Source organism: Capsicum annuum, chromosome 1, assembly GCF_002878395.1.
Source record: "Capsicum annuum cultivar UCD-10X-F1 chromosome 1, UCD10Xv1.1, whole genome shotgun sequence".
Lineage (NCBI taxonomy): Eukaryota > Viridiplantae > Streptophyta > Magnoliopsida > Solanales > Solanaceae > Capsicum > Capsicum annuum.
This window is the reverse complement of record NC_061111.1, coordinates 152,834,209-152,853,799: the sequence shown is the minus strand read 5'-3', so window position 1 is coordinate 152,853,799 and position 19,591 is coordinate 152,834,209. Positions and strand designations below refer to the sequence as shown.

General features: G+C 35.1%; 1 protein-coding gene across 1 annotated transcript; it reads right to left on the bottom strand.

The window, feature by feature from the left end:
• Positions 1-16,739: 16,739 nt before the first annotated feature.
• On the bottom strand, positions 16,740-17,768 carry LOC124887988 (uncharacterized mitochondrial protein AtMg00810-like; the record flags this gene model as incomplete). The annotated part of the gene is made up of 1 exon (XM_047398033.1): positions 16,740-17,768. A coding segment is annotated over one exon (1,029 nt), but the record flags the coding sequence as incomplete, so codon positions are not given.
• Positions 17,769-19,591: the final 1,823 nt, after the last annotated feature.

The following is a 19,591-nucleotide window of genomic DNA, read 5'->3' as shown; positions in this document are numbered from 1 at the left end:
TTGATTTTGCATCCAGGTATCCTTTTTCTGCTAATGAGTTCAAATTTTTGACCTGACCTTACCACTAACTGTATCCATTTGGATCTGTAGTTATGGAAGGGATGGAGATTGAGAGATGCTCGAACCCACGGGTAATTGGATGTGACTAATTTCTTCAGCCGCATGCATTGAAGATCTGACGAAGTGACCCCCAAATCTACTGAGAAAGCTTTTTTGTTGGCCGGTGTAACTAGGCTGTATATGCTCTTCTTCTTTTTGTGTAGGTGCTCTGCTTCCGCATGCATTGAAGATCTGACGAAGTGACCCCCAAATCTACTGAGAAAGCTTTTTTGTTGGCCGGTGTAACTAGGCTGTATATGCTCTTCTTCTTTTTGTGTAGGTGCTCTGCTTGTAAATTAGTAGAATGAACACCCCTTTTCATTAGCCTTAGCAGTTTTCTTGATTACTGTAATCCTTATGTATGGATATTGCTATTTATCACTGTTTAGGATCCTTTTAGCTGCAATTAGTAGTTAACTAAAACCTATAAATGTGAACTGGTGCTCTAAAGCAATATTATCCAGACGATTTGCTAATTGATTTCCCTTTCTGTAAATGTGTAGTATCTGCACCTGTTTTGTTGCTAGTAACTGCCATATATTATGATCTTGTCTGCAATTTTCCATGGCATTTCGCATTTCTTTGTTAATAATTTTTGCATGAGTAATGAGTCAGTTTGAATGATTACCTTATTCTGCTGTGTGCTATTGCTATGTCTAGCTGCTTGTAGAATGGTTTCTGCTTCTGCCTCCATAGAATTAGTGTCCTCTATAGCTGCTCCTTCTGCATATAACAAATTTCCATTTGTGTCTCTTAAATAGAATGCTCATGAACTTCTTCCTGGATTTTCTTTTGATACTCCATCAGTATTATATTTTACCCAATCCTGTGCTGGTACCTCCCATAGAACTGGTATAGCTGAAATTTTAGGCTTCAATTGATTGAATTGCTTTAAGATGGCAGGCCATTCATACAGAAACTCCAATGCTGACTTTCTAACTTTAAGCAACATTCTTAGATGCCTAGTCACATTAAAAATCAACCTCTGCACTGCAATTCCTTTGCCATTATATTTCAGAGAATTTCTTCTCCTCCACAATTCTCACATTATGATTCCTGGAATTGTTCTATAGTATGCTTTTTCCCTTTTCTTGACTGTAGCTTCCCACTAAGCTAAAATGGTATTTCTTAGGCTCATCCCTTGTATGCGTATACATGTAAAAGAAGAGAAATAGGACCAAGTCCTGTTAGCTATTTGGGATCTCAACAACATATGAGACATAGTCTCTTGTGTTGGGTTTGACCGCACCAACATCTTGATGGTCCCTCTACTCTCCATCTTTTGATAGTATCATCTACTGCAATTTTACCTCTCCACATCCTCCACATGAAAAAACATATTTTGAAAGGCAATCCCTTTATCCACAGCTGCTTATAAAATTCAGTGGTGTTTTTCTTATGCCTCACATACTACCAGGCTAATTTCATAGTAAACTTTCCTCTTGTCTCTATGCTCCATATTGTTGTATCATCTTGTCCTGGTTGCTGATCTAGTTTCACCTTTTGCTTTATATGATCCACAATATCCTCTATGAACAAATCTGCCAACACATCCCCATTCCACTGGCCATTCACTACCAAATCTTTGACTTGCTTGTACCTATCATCCCATTCTTTACTATCTTGCAATACTGAGTACAAATCCCCTATGCCACTCCAATTATCATACCATATATGAACATCCCTACCCCTGAGCCTCCAATTTATAAGGTGATTTGTAGGATCCCTCACTTGCAGTATCTTTTTCCATACTTGGGAACCTCCTCCTATTTTCTAAACAATTTTCTTTGGATGGTATTTCCTGCAATATTTGTTTATCATATAATCACTCAAAATAGTTTTCTTGGTTCTAAAATTCCACCATAATTTACAAAATAATATTGTGGACACATTTTGCAATTGTTTAAAACCCAGACCGCCTTCCTCTACTGGCAAGCATAATTTGGGCCAAGATACCCAATGCCTGCCTTTACCTCCCACTGTACTATTCCAAAAGAACTTTGTAAACATTTTCTGAATTGCATCTAGTACATTCTTAGGTGGATTCATCACTAATAAACAGTGTATGGATATACTCTACAACACATGATTGATTAAAACAGTTCTTCCCCTAAAAGATAAAAGTTTACCTTTCCAAGCCTACAATTTGTTGCATATTCTATTCATTAGCTGCTGATAATAAACCTTCTTCTTCCTCATGTAGAAAATAGGACAACCTAAGTAATTGAATGGAAATTCTTGCCTCAATATTCCTGCAGTAGCCTCATCCATAACTACTACTCCATTAGAAACCCTTCCATGCATATACAAAATATTTTTTTCTTTATTGATCTTCTGACCTGAGACCCTCTCATATATGTCCAATGTTGATGTCACTAACTGCAATGTGTGCAAGTCAGCTTTACACATAATAATCATATCATCTGCAAAAGTAAGATGATTAATTTCTGGACTCCCTCTAGGCATACCAAACAGTTTGAATTCTTTCTTCTCTATCAATTCGTTTAAACTTCCAGATAATACTTCAGCTGCAATAATAAATAGAGTAGGTGACAAAGGATCCCCTTGTTTAAGACCCCTTGGGGACTTAAAAAATTCTTTAGGTTGTCCATTCATCAGTATAGAATACCAATTATTAGATAATAACCTGAAGATCATATCAATGATTTCTTCAAAAAAAACCTATTCTTCTTAGCACCTTAGTCAGAAATAGCCATTCAACTCTATCATAAGCCTTCATCATATCCAACTTTATTACCATATTAGGGATTTTACCTCTCTTTTTGATTTCAGAAACTATCTCTTGAACCACTAAGATATTCTCAGCAATGCTTCTCCCTTGAACAAAACTTGCCTGTTCCTCGGTTACAATATCTGGTAATATACTCTTTAACCTCTCATGTATGATTTTTGAAAAAATATTATTCACAAAGTTGCTAAGAGATATAGGTCTTAAATCTGCGAAAGTATTTACCACTGAATTTTTTTGGTAACAACACCAAATTAGTATGAGTGATAAATCTAAGAAGTTCATACCCACATAAAAAAAGCAATTATCATCTGATAAAGATCATTTAATAGTATATGCCAAGCATGCTGAAAGAAGGTATCTATCATACCATCTGCACTGTCTCTATTTAGACCCGTGACTGTCAATTTTACTTCCTTAATAGTTAGTATGCTTTTCAGTTTCACATTGTGATCTTCTGTTACTACCTTTGGCAACCCATCCAACATAGTAAAATTATCAGCATCTTCTTGCTTTTTAAATTAGCTTTGATAAAAGTTGGTTGTAGCCTCAACAATGTCATCTTGATGTTCCAACCAGTCTCCTTCATCATTCTGAATTCTATGGATCTTGAGTCTTGACCTTCTTCCTCTTACCATAATATGAAATTTTTTTGTGTTTCTTTCACCATCCTTAAACCATTAAAGCTAGCCTTCTGCCTCTAAAATTTCTCTTTCCTTTTTAGTTGTAAAGCTAATTCAGTTTGTGCTTTAAACAGATTAAATTTGTTTACCCCTATAGGATCTTCTTCAAATTGCTTTTTTCTCACTCTAATTACCTCTTCAAGAGTAGCTATTTCTTGAAATATGTTTCCAAAAGTTTGCTTACTTCACTGTGTCAAAGCTGTTTTAGTCTTCTTCAACTTTTGATGAAATATACTGAAAGGATTCCCTGCTATGTCCTTTTAATTTTTCCTGATAACCTCTAAGCAATATTCCTCCCTCAGCCAAAGTTGAGAAACCTAAATGACTTTACCAACTGCTATTGTATTGTGTTGCATTGCAACAATAGAGGTGCATAATTCGAACCACTTCTAACCAAATTATGTCAGTAACTGGAAATAATCCTTGCTATTTCTCATTGACAATGACTCTATCCAACCTTTTAAAAATACAGTTACTGTCTATTCTGCTATTCCACCAAGTGAATTTTCTACCCTTGAATCCTGTTTTCTCTAAATTACAAATGTTTATGCGCTGATTGAAATCTTCTGTTTCCCCAAAAGTGACTGGCAGGCCTCCCAGTTTATCCTTATCACTTCTTATGACATTAAAGTCACCTTCCACCAACCAAGGATCCTACATAGTATTTGTTATTTCTTCCAAAGCTTCTCACAATCTTAACCTATCAGTTTGATTGCACTTAGCATACACTAAATTCACCATCACTGTTACTCCAGCTTGTTGGTTCTCCACCTTGATAGTAATTTGTTGTTCTTCATCATAAACTACACTACAAGTCAAATTTGAGTCCATGAATACCCAAATTTTTCTTGAAGTGTTTGCTATTACATGCTGTATCCCCAGTTTTATTTTATAATATTCTACGTTATGATTCTCCTGAAATAGTTCCATAATACTAATGAAACCAAAATGATATCTCCTGTGCATAGTTATTATTCTTGTAAATGCTTTATATGTGTTTACAGATCTAATGTTCCAGATTAATGCATTCATTTGGACATATATTTAAAAATGTTGCTTCTTATCCTTATTGAATTTACCACATCTGTTGTATTTGTTCTCCTTCCTTTCTTTTTATTTCTCCCTTGTTTAGCTTTAATAGAATCCACCTTCTTTGGTGATAAGTCTCTACCAATTGATGCATTGTCAATATTATCACCTAAGTCTGCATCATCCATATCTTCCTACTTTTTATTCACATTATCCATCATATTCCCTGCTTCAATTGCCAAAGGCATGATATCCTTCAATATTATTTGTTTCTTCCTCTTTTCTCCTTCTTGTAATACCATAAGCTCTTTTGTCTCATTCTGTTGCTCAACTAGCTCTTGACTAACTTTCTTTGTCTAGTGTTTCTCCTATTCTTTATTGTGATCAACTTCTTCTTGTACTTGTTGTTGCTGCTCCCTATCTTCTATCTGTTCTTTGGTACTACTATCCTTCTGATTTGGATCAGTGGTAACTCCTTCATTAGGAACTTGTTCTGCTACGACTCCTTTGCATATTTTCCAACTCTTTTATTGACCTAGTCCTTTGTACTTTCCTGTACTACTGCTTTACTAATTATTTGTTGCCCTTATACTCCTCCATGTTCTAAGGCATAAAATGCATTTGAAGTCTGGATTTCAACCTCTTTTTGAACCTCTCCTATAATGTGACCAAATTTATATTTCTTATATTTATTCTTTCTCATTTTCCACAATGACTATTATCCTTTACTGCATCTGCTCCTCCCTTCTTCCTCTCTGCATTGACCTCCTTCTCCTCAGAAGCTTTTTCTACCCTTTTGTTTTGTTCCTACTTAAATAATTCTAGATGAATATTCCAATACGAATCCTCATCATGTTCCTGTAGACTACATTCCTTGCAATATTTTGGCTAGTGATCATACTGAATATGAATCCATTTTAATTTTACTTCCCCTGTGACATCATTTTCCTCATTAAACTTCACCCTATGGGGTAGTTTAGCTACCAAATCCACCTCAATCTTTACTCATGCACAACTCGGTCTTGTATGGTTTTTAGTAGCCATGTCAAGTGATAAAGGTTTACCTACTATTGAAGCAATTGAAAAAATAGCCTTCTTTGCAAAGAAATTAGGAGGTAAATTAGGTAAAAGGATCCAAGCAACACCAATCGTAGTTTCAATATCAGGCTCAAACCACGGATCCCATTTAAGTGTTCTCATTTGCCATAATCTGCCATTAGCCTTGAGATAGCATGCAATGGTTGATAGCAACTTAACGTAATCTTCCAGTTGATTCAACCTTATCAATATGTGCCTCTCACCCACTACGTCAATTGTGCAATCTCTCTTGATCCCACACTGATTTGGAATCATCTTTCTCAATTCATTAATAGTTGGTTTACTGTGTGAGAATTTACCCACAACTGCACATTGTAAATTCTCTTGAATTATCATGCTTTGTACCCCATGCATCATTACTACCGGCTTAGGAGTAACCCTAACATTCTCATGCACGTGTACTTTAGGTTTTAAAAGAACAAAATATTTAGGAGCATTATATTTGTAGTTAATGTCACTCTCTGTGATCTGTGTCTTAGATCCCTCCGGTGGCTTGCTCCCACTGGAAGTAGTGGCTATATCGATCGGAAAATACTCAAGTTTTAGTGAAGTTGCATGAGCTACCGCCGTTAGGTTTCGCTCTATACAAAATGTATCATATAGTTTGAATGACAAATATTGATAATTTTTATCCTTATCTTCATTTGAGATATGATTTTTTCTTTCATTTTTTCCTAATATGCAAATATAATTTTTTTGCTTCTTTTTAAATAAGCACAAATTATTTGTATGTATTTAGTAGAACAAGTATAAAGTGATTGCTGATATCTCTCCTATACAATAAAGAAGCAGAAAATGCAAAAATAAAACAAAACTCATGGTCAAGATCATAGTTGGGATGATAAAGTGTTTGAGAAATTTATCTCTAGGTAACTACCATTAAGAACGGCAAAGCAACAGGAAACGAGGTTCAACTACATCAACAAGGTCTAACAAACATGAGAAGACTTGATATATTTTCAAGAACTTTTCAACAGGTTTCAGGAAGGAGATAAGGAGAAGAATCAAATTGATATAGGGCGATAATTTTTTTAATTTGTCTCAAGTACAAAGATGACGGAGCTCCACTCTACTTTCCTCCTTCTTTTATTTTATTATTTTATTAATAGTCTCATTTTTAATATCATCTTAGAGTGTGTTATAAACACTGTGATGATCATAGAGCATTTGATTCTTTCAAAGTTCTTATTTCTTACATACTTGCTAGTATTAGTAGAGTTTAACCTCATTAAGATTTGTAGGTAAGACCTAGCCCACCTTACTTGTACTTATTGTTTTTTGAGGTTCTTTGATTATTAATGTAAAGGTTTACTCTGAGTGGCCAAAAATATAAAAAATAAAGTGGCGCTAAGAGATTGTTAGAAAAAGGTGTAAAATTATAGCAGTAATTTTGATAATCAGAATGTAATTTTATTAGTAATACTAAAAATACGACAATGACTATGAAAATAATGAATAGTTGTGAAATAGGTCTCGAGTTCAAGTCCTGGGTATGAAAAAATCTCTGGTAGGAAGCTCTATCCCCGAATGGGTCTACCAGACACGAATTTAGATTAGTCGGTCTCCACTACGGATATCGAACACTGGATAGAAACAAAGAAAAATAGATTTAAAAATTATTTTCGTTATGTAAATACAATGTCACGATCCAAAAATACAAGGGTCATGATGGCACTAGTCGCGACAAATCTTGACATGTAAGTATATCACCCAAACTAATACACAATGGGAAAAACACAAAAATACCTCCAAGGTAAGACTTCTAGAATGAAGCCAAACCACAAAGAAATAATAAAAGCGAAAAGAATAAAATCAAAACACGCAGCCATAACTCCCAAATCTGATGTCAACAGTATAAGAACTACTAATATAATTCTGGAGTCAAATACATCAGAAAAATAACTAGAAAGAAAAATATCTATCTTCGAACTATAATAAAAACATAACTAATTTAGAAAGACAGAGGTGAACTCCGAACGTATGAATATCGAATTGCTACCTTGAGAAATCTGAAGGCGCTCGAAATCAACTAGTCTGAGTCGCATCGGAACCTAAAGCTGTATTGAAAGGATGAAGTAGGAGTGAGTATGGTCCACTTGTATTCAATAGGTATCAAAGGCTCACCAAGCAAAGTAGAAAATAAAGCATACAAAATACACACTAAGGGCACGTCACTTGCATTCAGAAAAGTCCCACAACAGTAGCCCACACCACTTGTACTAACAGTTCTAATATATCGCATATATTACAAAAACACACCAAGATAGTACACAAGTATGCATTATGTCACATATAAGTAGAACAAGAGACAACATGTAGATACAAGATCATCAAATACAAGTAAAAGAAGGTAAGACAAATTCATAGATGACAAGTCAATATTGCAATACAACACAACATAAACACAATAAAGTAAGTACAATGTATATGATGAGGATGATGATAATGATGAATAAGATCATCGCATAACCTCCGGGATCGTTGCTCAATCCACATATACACCCACGAAACTAAAGCTTTCTGACGTAAGACCCATGAGGGGTTTATTAACCCGTATACAATCCAAATATCGCATATCTCCTTTCTGAAACATCCCTTGAAAAGGGTTTTATAAGGTGTTACAATATCTTCTCCCGGCATATCCCTCGGAGAGGGTTTTAAAAAAGGTGTTGCCACTGTTACTTAAGTGTTGCCACGGTGGTAACAATGTTTTAGAATGAATATGATATGAGGATGTAATGCTCACAACCAATCACAATGAGTATTTTCATAACCAGCTACATGATATATTTTCACAACCTACCATAATGATACATTTTCACAACCATGTGAGTCAATATCCACTTATTATTTTCATTTCATCCATGAATTTTCACATGCCTTATACACCAACAAGTATGAATATATCACAATACATCAATGATACCATATTAGGCATTTCAACAACACAATACAATTATTAACATATATTCAGGGCTATCAACATCGCATAGGACTCTACACAGTCACACACATCACATAATATCTCAATTTTGATAATTACATAACATATAGGTCCCCACACGGGCACAAAACATAGATGGATATTTTTCATGATTAGTTCTCACCATTAACATCCATTTTGTACCATCATTTACTACTCAACTCAGTCTGAAAGAGTTAAGTCAAAACCTACCTCGAATGCCGAAATCGATCTACTACACTTTGAACTCATGACCTTACTTTCTACGAATGATCCCAAACTCCACTAAAAATATAAAATATGGAATCTATGCATAAAAAAAATTCAACGACACTCATATTGACTACTTTTAATTCGGGGTTAAACCGGACCTCCGGAACGAATTTTTAAAAAAGAAGGGCAAAATTGGAACTTTACTTTTAAAATGTGTTTCCCACTTTTTTAGGAACCTACAGTTAGAAACCCAAGTCAAGTCGAGTAAAAAATGAGGTTTAAATTGAAGAAAAATTATTTTTAAGCTTTACTGGATAAAATCTTTGAAATTCGAGTTAAAATCAAGAATCGGAGTTGTTTTGAAGATTAAATTGATGAAAAACTAGTAATTATAAGCTAAAAATATAATTCAAGTGAAAAGGAGTGAAATTGGGGTTAAGAATCAAGCCCTAAGATTTTTGGGATTTTTAAAAATTAATCAAGAAATTACTAAGAAAAAGGTGAATTCTTACCCTAAATGCGTAATAAAATCAAGAAAATAGATGTTAATCTAGCTTCCCAATCCCCCAAAAACTTCACTTTTAAGCTCTCACACTATTTTAGAGTATAAATGAGTAAAATTGGCCCAAAAACTCCTATATTAGTGCAGATTTTCGGCACTAGCGGAAGGAAAAACTGTTTTTTTTTCTTTTAAAGTCCAACTCGGTCTTCGATAGTGTGCCCCAAATTTGTTTGGAATCCGCTATATGCAAACAAACTATGAAATTACACTAAATTTAACGCTCTGGACTCAATGGAGATATGAGATTTTTGAAAAAAAATATTATTTTCACAAAATTGACCCCTGAAATTCAAAATCATAATTTTCCAACTCGAAGGTCGAAATGAGATTTAAAAGTCATAAAATCACACCAGACATGTTACCACCCTAAAATTGGCATTCCGGATCTGCTGACGAAGTCAGATTTTTCATCTGAGGTTGTTTCGATCAAATGTGGATTATATCTCTAATTTTTCCAACTTTTCGACCAAAAGGTCTAAATGAGCTCGGGTTCATCGGGGCCCGAACCAAAGGTCTACCTAGTATAAAATTGATATTTCAAAGCTGTTGGCACATCCGTTGCACGGATTAAAAGATATCCACATAAGTCCAAAATAAGGCTCTCGAAGCTTTCAAAAACCACAATATTGCATAAATGGTACCAAAATGCATTAGAAACCGTACCGATCACCCTCACACCCAAGAAATACCATAATTCAACTATTGAGAGGGGTAAAATAGTTAAATCATATAGAAATACATAATTCATATATTTCATTAAAAAGTTGGTAGTTACATACAAGTACTTCCCCCAAATTAGTGGTAACCTGCATAAAAGTTTTAGAAATAGGGCAGATCTATTTCTAATTTTTAGTTTATATCGTTAGATAGACAAGTGAACACTGAACATCTTTCCGCAATTAGTAAGTCATAGATCACAACACTACCGGATGTAGCTTGGACAAGTGAACACTGAACATCTTCCCGCAATTAGTAAGTCATAGATCACAACACTGCCGGCTTTAGCTTGGACAAGTTCCCTTCTCAGGTAAGAATAAAGTATCGGGAGATTTTTAGGAAAAAGGATATAAATAGCAATTATTCGGATGAATTATTGACACAAAAATGGCTATTGAATTTTAATTTTATTTTCTATCTATTTGTTGGTAGTTTTATACAACACTGATACAAATTTAATATATATTTTATACTGGTATGTATTCTATACAATAAAGATACAATATATATATATATATATATATATATATATTATACTAGACTCTGGGAACGTTCTTGCACGTTTATCCCTTACTATTGTATAGCATATAATTGTGAAAAGAAAAATTGCATATCAAACAAATAATAAACCTAATTTTTCATGAAATTTTTTTTACTATTTTTCTTTTTCACCAAAAGATCACATATCTTTTGTTAAAAGAAAGTTTATGTCTTCACAATTATACGAAAGTACAATAAAGGATAGACAAATAGTACATATGTTTTTGTTAATAGAAAGTACACGTGTAACGCCCCGAGAGTACACCCTGGGTGTCACACGGTGCTTATAGTCCCGAGGGACCACAAGCTAATCCATGAGCTGGTAGCTGCTGTGAGCACTGAATAATAACATAATAAATGCGAAAGAACAACTGACTAGTCATAAAGTTTTATCAACTGAACCAGTACTGAAACATGAATCTGAATAAAAATAACTATTTGAATCTGATAAAATACTGATAAACTGAATAACTAAATGTCATGTCCGAAAGCCTCTAAACTTAACTGAATATGAGTTGATGGGACAGGCCCTCAACTAACTACTAAACTGAAAGCATGAAATAAAATAATCTATCCTCGAAATATGAAGACTCACCACTGCTACTGCTGTGAGCTTGAGAAGTCTAAGCGCGATCTAGGAACTGGACGTCCGAACCAATTATATGATACATCATAGCGCTAATGAAAAAGTATGCAATCAGTACTTTGAATGTACTGGTATGCTAAATGAGGTAAGCTAATATGCATGGTTTTATGAACATGGGTAAATAATCATCTGAATAGGTATGTATAACATATGTTATTGAATAGAATGCATGAAATCTAGAGTTACTAAGAATATATGAAATCTGTAAATACTGAGGAAGTATGACCAAGCATGTAACATGAACTAAATAAAATCTATAAACTGAAATACTAAAATAACTGATATCTGTAAGCTTTGGTCAACCAATAATGAGATTGAGTATCTGAACTGATTATTAGACTGAAACTATAGTTGATACTGTGGGAGGTATCATCTAACCGACATACCACGATCTGAGCTAATCAAGGTCCAACCTGTAACACCAGTTGGAAGGGTGTTAGTACCGTGCCACAGGTACTAACGCTGGCTATATGGATTCACTAAACTGGTATACTGTATGGTCTCGAAGGACTAAGGGTGTCAAGCCTAATCTAACGGGTGACCCCTGAGAGATAGTCAAGCCTAAACTGACAGGTGACTTCTCATATCCTACGCTGGCTACGTAGTTCTAGAGTATAGGGACTGCTACTAATGACTCTGCCTATTTGACGGGGAAGCCGTTATCTCTGCACTCGCTTGGTGCTAAGTCCTACTCCCAACTGAATGACACTGGATGCTAAACTGTTCTGAGTTTAACTGACTGATCTAGTAATGCTCATAATATATTCTGAAGTTATCCTGAAGATACTGAGACGAGACTAAGTAAACAACTATGATTTTTGAGTATTCAGTACCCCCAGGACTCAAAAGCAAAAATAGCTAACATGATACTTAAGCTTAAAGGACATAACATGCAAGCCTCTATCAAATCTTCACTCTTGTAGGCATTTTATCAAACACTTGTAGTTCATAGTTTATTCAAATCATGGAAATGTTATGGGACTTGTAGTAATAGCATGAATTCAACATGAATAGCACTAAATCATGATTTAATCCAATGAATGACAACATTAAAACGTGGAGAATTGAATAACAATATTAAAACGTGGAGAATTGAATAACAACAATAATTTCATTTATACATGGTGTAAAATCATAGTTCATGGAGATTCATAGGTGAAATCATAATCTAAAACAAAATAACTTGAAAGGATCACAATTTTTGCAATTTAAACCGGATACTTGGACTCCATGGGTGGAAGGAACCCATGGATAGACATCTTATATACCTGGGTTAATAAATTTGACAGGATTGATGGCGAGATTTCTTAATATTTAATCTTGTATTTGAGAGCTAGGGTTTTAATGGAGAGAAATTTGATGAACAATGAGCATATGTTGCTTAATTTCAAGATTAATCTTCTGTTTACACGGTTTGGGGGCTTGATAAAAGACAAGATTGCCCTTAGGATTTAAAATCCCGCAACTGGAATGTCGATTAAGGCCTCACTGCGATGCGGTGAGTGGACCATCGCGATACCCACCGCAACGCGGTGGAATCGCGGTGACTCTCTGGATCGTGACAATTGTTGTTTTAGGGTTCACCGTAACGTGGTGCAACCGTGGTGACTCTCTGAAAATTGACAAATGTCAAAATGGCCTTCATCACGACGCGATGACATGCTCATCACGATACTCACCGCGACGCGGCCTAATCGCAGTGAGCTACTAGTTTGCCAATTCAAATGCGGTTCAATCCCCGTTCAAAAATCCTAAAACTTACCCGAAATAAGCTATTTTACAGCTTCTAAGTGTTACAAGTACATGCTAAGGGTTGGAATGAGCTAGAAATGTTCGGGGTATTATAACACGTCTTTAGAATTATACAAAAATACAAGAAAGGATAGCATGTGATGCTTGGTGAATGCATTATTTTATGGGACTAGTTTAAGCACACGTGTCTCGCACGTGTAATCTTTGTTTACTTAAAATTAGACGATTTTGTCTATTGCGAAGCTTTTTAACGAAGTGCAAAAAGTTCTCACTTTAATATAATAATGTAAACATAACATATATTTTACCGTAAGCACATATATATATTTTTTCACTAGAAGTTTTAAGTGGTTAATGGATCATCACTTTTGCATATGTCATGCAGTACCTCCTTTCCTTACTGCTAGAGGCTAAGAGAGACACATCAATTTGAATCATATTTGTGGTATGGTTATTTTTTTTCTATATTAAATTTTTTTTCTTATTTTTAAAGTTAAATCTTTAGAAAATATTTGACTACTTATTTAAATTTGTAAAAATTGGGTACAAATTTTTAAAAATTGGGTACTTCTCAGATTTTTCTTGGTGCAAAGAATTGAAAGTGAAAAAATTTGAGAGTGGAAAAATATGATAAGAAACACGTAAATTTATGAGGGGGAACAAGAAGAGTCCTAGAACTAAAAGTGAATAGCGTGTTTGAATTTTATAAGGAAAAGAAAACTCCTTTAGTTAGTTGTCCAATAAGTTCACAAAATGATGTGATTTCTTGTGTTATTTTATTTAATAAATATATTATATTACATAGTTGAAAAACATTGTGGTACCTTTTTTGTTTGGGTTATAACTATTATTAGTTTTGGTAATAAAGTTGTAACTATACAAAAGGAAAATAATTTAGGAAAAAATATCGTAAATTTTTTCTTATAACAATTTTTGAGCAAAATAAAACCTCGTAATCATAGGATTTATTACTTGGTTATAATATAGGGGTCCTAATACGATTCATACTTTGAATTCAATTAAATTTTGGTCTTCAAAAATTTTTCCTGTAATATATTTTAGGAGTCTTTTAATTTTTCACAATTTAGGAGACAATATTATAAAGATAATTAATTAATAATTAAGGAAATAAGTGAAAAAAATGACTTTATCTATGTAGGGTCTTTTAATGAAGGAAAAAAAATTCATACAGGTGCATGCAAATGTCTTTGACCCTCAGGCTTTTGTTGCACCTTTTGCACCTCTCTTCAATGCACACTAGATACCCAGCCCTCAACGCCTCCCATTGTGCTCTCCTAAGCATATTAGGACATGAATCGTATGTTCATGAAGTTCCAACTCCCAATCTATATACCTGTTCAAAACATAATTAGTTAAACGACTTAAACATAGTATCAAAGCAGACAGAGAGGTTAGGCATACGTACTTGGGAATAATTTAGTATTTTAGATAACGAATCTCTACGTGAGTATAGTACTCAGATTGTTCAATCTCTTCATGTTCAAGGTAGGATGCAAAGCCATGCGTACGACAATTGGCAAACATAGCTTCATTTGATACTGGCAATGTTTCGGTGGTGGCCAAAATACATGGATGAATAGAGCAAATGAAACCATGGGCAGCCCTAGCTTGTAAAATCCCTATTTCTCAACAACATTTCCCTTGCTGTAGCAATTTCTTTCTCAAGTGCTATACGCGATCTTACCTTAAACGCATCTAAAACCCCTTTGCTCCTCACATTCACTTTAGCATTTATGTATTGGTTTGTAAGTGTTCACTTTTGCTCATCTGAATTTTTCATGAAGTTATATGACAATTCATTCTTAGATCTGTAAAATAAATTTATATATATAAGTTTAGGATCATGATATACAACGGTAACAGAACAAAAATGCAACCAAAAGAAATAAAGAAAAACTCATGACTTGCATGGTGTGTTGGATGCCAAAAAAAATATTTTTCTAGAAAAATAATATTCTTTTTTGTGTTTGGTACACAAAACATGATGGGGTGGAGGGCAAGGTGTGTGGGATGGTGGGAATGGGAGCTATAGGGGAGGGGGCATTGGAGGATGGAGAAGGGGCAATCGAAGCAAAATGTCACTTGTAGATTACTTGTGGATTTGATTTTTTCCTACTGAAATCATTATCTTCATTTTTTAAGTATTTATTTTTATAGAAAAGTGATGTTTTCTGAATTTATTTAGTGACCAAACATTAAAAGAAATTGAAAAAGGTGTTCGTCTATAGCGCACACAACCTAAATTTCAATCTCTCTCTCTCTCTTTCTCTCTCTCTCTTTCTCTCTCTCTCTCTATATATAATCTATATCTATATCTATAATATATTAAAAGTGTGAAGATTCTTAGAAATATGGTTTGAACTTTTTGTCGTTCATTAAAAGTCTTTGTTTTAGACAAAATCATTTTTTTCACTATTTTTTTCTAATATTTAAGAGTTGAAAAACAATTAAATATATTTATCAAAAAACTTTTCCTTATTAGAAGCCATCAGAATTAATGACAACTATTACATTTTTCATTAGTTTAAGAATTTTAAATCAATAAAATTTGATTTTAAGAAGATTTGACAAATCTAGAAACAAATATAAAAGCGTTAGAATAAGAAAAATTTAAGAAGTACCAGGTTTTAAAAAGTTTGAAGTACGTAATAAGAATATAATCAATGATTTTATAAAGATATGACTTTAAAAAACAAGAAAAGATTTTAAATATAGGAAAAAATAATTGTGCCACAAATATGGTTAAAATTGGTGTGTCTCTCTTAACCTCTAGCAGCAAGGAAAAAAAGTATTGCATGACAATGAAACTTCTGGTGGTAAAATATATATGTGCTTACACTAAAATATATGTTTATGTTTACATTATTCTATTAAAGTGTGAAGGATTTTTGAAAAGTGATTTGGACGTTTTACACTTCTTTAAAAATCTCCGCAACAGATAAAACATTTAATTTTGAATAATCAAATGTTATACGTGCGGGGCACGTGCTTTTAGTATATATATAAGATTCACCTGGGCGATGAGTTTATTTTAGTGTACAAAAATGATTTTTTTTTAAAAAGCTTGGGGACAGAGGTAACGGTGAGGAAATTACAAGGTAGAGAATCGAATTTTTACTATCAAGATATATAGATTTATGTATTCACTAACTAAGCTACTAAGATTAAGATTATAAGAAATTTTAAATGAAAAAACGCTAAATTAAAATCACTTTGAACAAGCATAGAAAGACTTGATTACCAAAACGCTATATAGAGAGACACACAATTTTGATCAATGAATCTAGATGTCGAAGGCTGAACAATGACAGATTAACATTCATTAGGGTTTATGTTAATAGAACTTTATTGAAAGAAAGAAAGGCTAAGGTTTACAATATAATCTGAAAAGCATGAAAACTAACTAAAACAAAAGTAGGCTATATATATACATAGCCAATAACCTAAAGGTCCATAAACTAAAGGCCCAATAACATATGGGCTAACATCCCCCCTCAAACTCACAATGCAACAACAATAAGCATTGAGAGTTTGTCACACAAAAAACGAAATCGAGACGCCGACTGAGCCTTCGTAAAAAGGTCAGCAATCTGCAAAGACGATGGAACAAAAGGAAGCGATATGGTCCCGAGCTGTAAATGATGACGGGTGAAGTGACAATCAATCTCAATGTGCTTCGTACGCTCATGGAAGACAGAATTCTTTGCAATTTGTACCGCACTTTTGTTATCACAATGCAGGGGAGTAGGCATAGAAATGTGAACCCCCATATCTGCAAGAAGCCAACGTAACCAAATAATCTCACATGTGGTCACAGCCATAGCACGATACTCAGCCTCCGTGGAAGATCTAGAGACAACATCTTGTTTCTTGCTCTTCCACGAGATTAAAGAGTCTCCAAGAAACACACAAAAACCAGTGGTGGATTTACGATCATTGCGATCTCCATCCCAATCAGCATCACTATAGGCTCGCAACTCGAGAGATGACGTCGAGGGAAACAAGAGATTCTGAAACTGAGTGCCACGAAGATACCTTAGAATACGAAGTACAGCTCCCCAGTGAACAGAAGTAGGAGCAGTAACAAACTGGCTAACAACATGAACTGCATGTGCTATATCTGGACGAGTAACCGTAAGATAAACCAAACTACCCACAATAGTCCGATAAAGACTCGGATCTGATAATGGAACACCATCACTAGGAGAGTAACGTGCATTGGTTTCAAGGGGAGTATCTACAGTCCTGTTGTCAGAAAGACGCGCCCGTGTAAACAAGTCAGATATATACTTAGTCTGAGAAAGAAGATACCCTTTCTTAGACTGAGCCACCTCAATACCCAGAAAATAACGCAGCAAGCCCAAGTCCTTCATTGCAAATCGATGAGCCAAATCATGCTTCAATAACTCAATACCACTATCATCATCACCAGTAATAATCATATCATCTACATATAAGGACAATAGAATTCGCCCTGCACTTGTACATCTAACAAACAATGCTGAATCATGGTTACTCGGGACAAATCCAAGGGAAGTAATAACAGTGGAGAATTTCTCAAACCAAGCACGAGGGGCTTGTTTGAGACCGTATAAAGCTTTTCGAAGCCGACAAACTTCACCTGGCTGGTGGTCAATACCTGGGGGAGGAGTCATATAAACTTCCTCGTGGAGATCACCATTCAGAAAAGCATTCTTGACATCCATCTGAAATATCTTCCACTGTCGAACGGATGCAACAGCAATCATAGTGCGAACAGTCGTCATCTTTGCTACGGGGGAAAAAGTCTCCTCATAATCCATACCATATTGTTGTGAGTACCCTTTTGCCACAAGTCTTGCCTTGTATCGCTCAACAGACCCATCAGATTTTGTTTTTATCTTATACACCCATCGACAACCAATCGCATGCTTACCAGGTGGGAGAGTAACCAAATCCCATGTATGTGTATGATGAAGAGCAGCAAGTTCCTCAGCCATAGCATTCTGCCAAAGAGGATCAGACACAGCCTCTCTATACGACTCAGGTTCAGACAAATGATGTATGTTTGCAATAAAGGAAGCAAATGAGGCTGAATATGTAGAATAGGAAAAATCTGGCAGTTTGGTGGACTTACAAGGTCGAGTAGACCTCCTCAGAGGTGGTGGGTCTCCAGTCTCAACAGTCGAAGGAGCAGACTCAGGCACAGGCGAGGCTGAAGCACTATCAGGTGGCACACCAGAAGGCATGGATGGATCCGGAACTGGAACCTCTATGTCAATCCCAAAGGGATCAATAAGCCGAATATCTGACTTTGTCACATCATGGGTTTTAGCTGGAATGGAATAAAAAGGAATATGTTCCAAAAAAGTGACATGTCGTGAAACATATAATTTCTGACTTACAGGATCATAGCAACGATATCCTTTTTGTCCAATACCATACCCCAAAAACACACATATAGCTGATTTTGACCCTAACTTATTTCGTTCAACATGAGGACGAAGAACAAAGCAAGTACATCCAAAAACTCATAATGCAGAATAATTCGGCGGGTGACCATATAGTTTCTCAAACGGAGACATCCCTGAAGTCAATGCAGTAGGAATACGATTAATCACATATACAGCAGTTAGGACTGCTTCTCCCCAAAAAATACTAGGAACCTCTGCAGACAAAAGTAAAGAGCGTGCTGTCTCAACAATATGACGATGTTTTCTTTCTGCTAGACCGTTCTGCTCAGGAGTGTCGGTACACGATGACTGGTGTATAGTACCATCAGAGGCAAGTAACTAAGTGAAGTCATTAGAGGTATATTCACCCCCTAAGTCACACCTGAAACACTTTATCACAGCCGAATGTTGTGTTTTAACAAGGGCTCTAAAGTTGTTGTAAATGCCAAAGAAATCAGATCTGCGTTTCATAAGATACACCCAGGTATAACGAGTATAGTCATCTATAAACGAAACATAATAGGTCGATCCACCCTTAGTGGATACTGGCGCTGGTCCCCATACATCAGAATGAATAATATCAAAAGGAGCAACAGAATAAGACACACTTTTATTAAACGGTAAGGCAGAAAATTTTGCCAGTTTACAACCACTACAATCTGAAATATCACTAGTGTTCACATGACCCAAAGCACCACTAGAGACCAAAAAATGTAAACGTGAAACTGACACATGTCCTAATCTGGAATGCCAAAGGTAAAACTGAGAAGACAAAGGACTCAAACGAAAAGAAGATAAATCTATGCTAGAGGCAGCAACTGCAGACACTTTGAGATTCTCCAAGACATAGAGTTCCCCCAACCTATGGCCGGTCCCAATCACCCTCTGAGTGTGTTGGTCCTGTATAACACAAACAGAATCAGAAAAAAACACCCAATTACCAGCCTTACACAACTGACTGACCGAAACAAGATTTAAAGCAAGTTTGGGAATGTAATAAACATCAGAGAGGACAATGTGAGGGGTAGTAACAGAACCAACACCCTCGACTGACATAGGTACAGCACTCGCGGACATAACAGAGATTG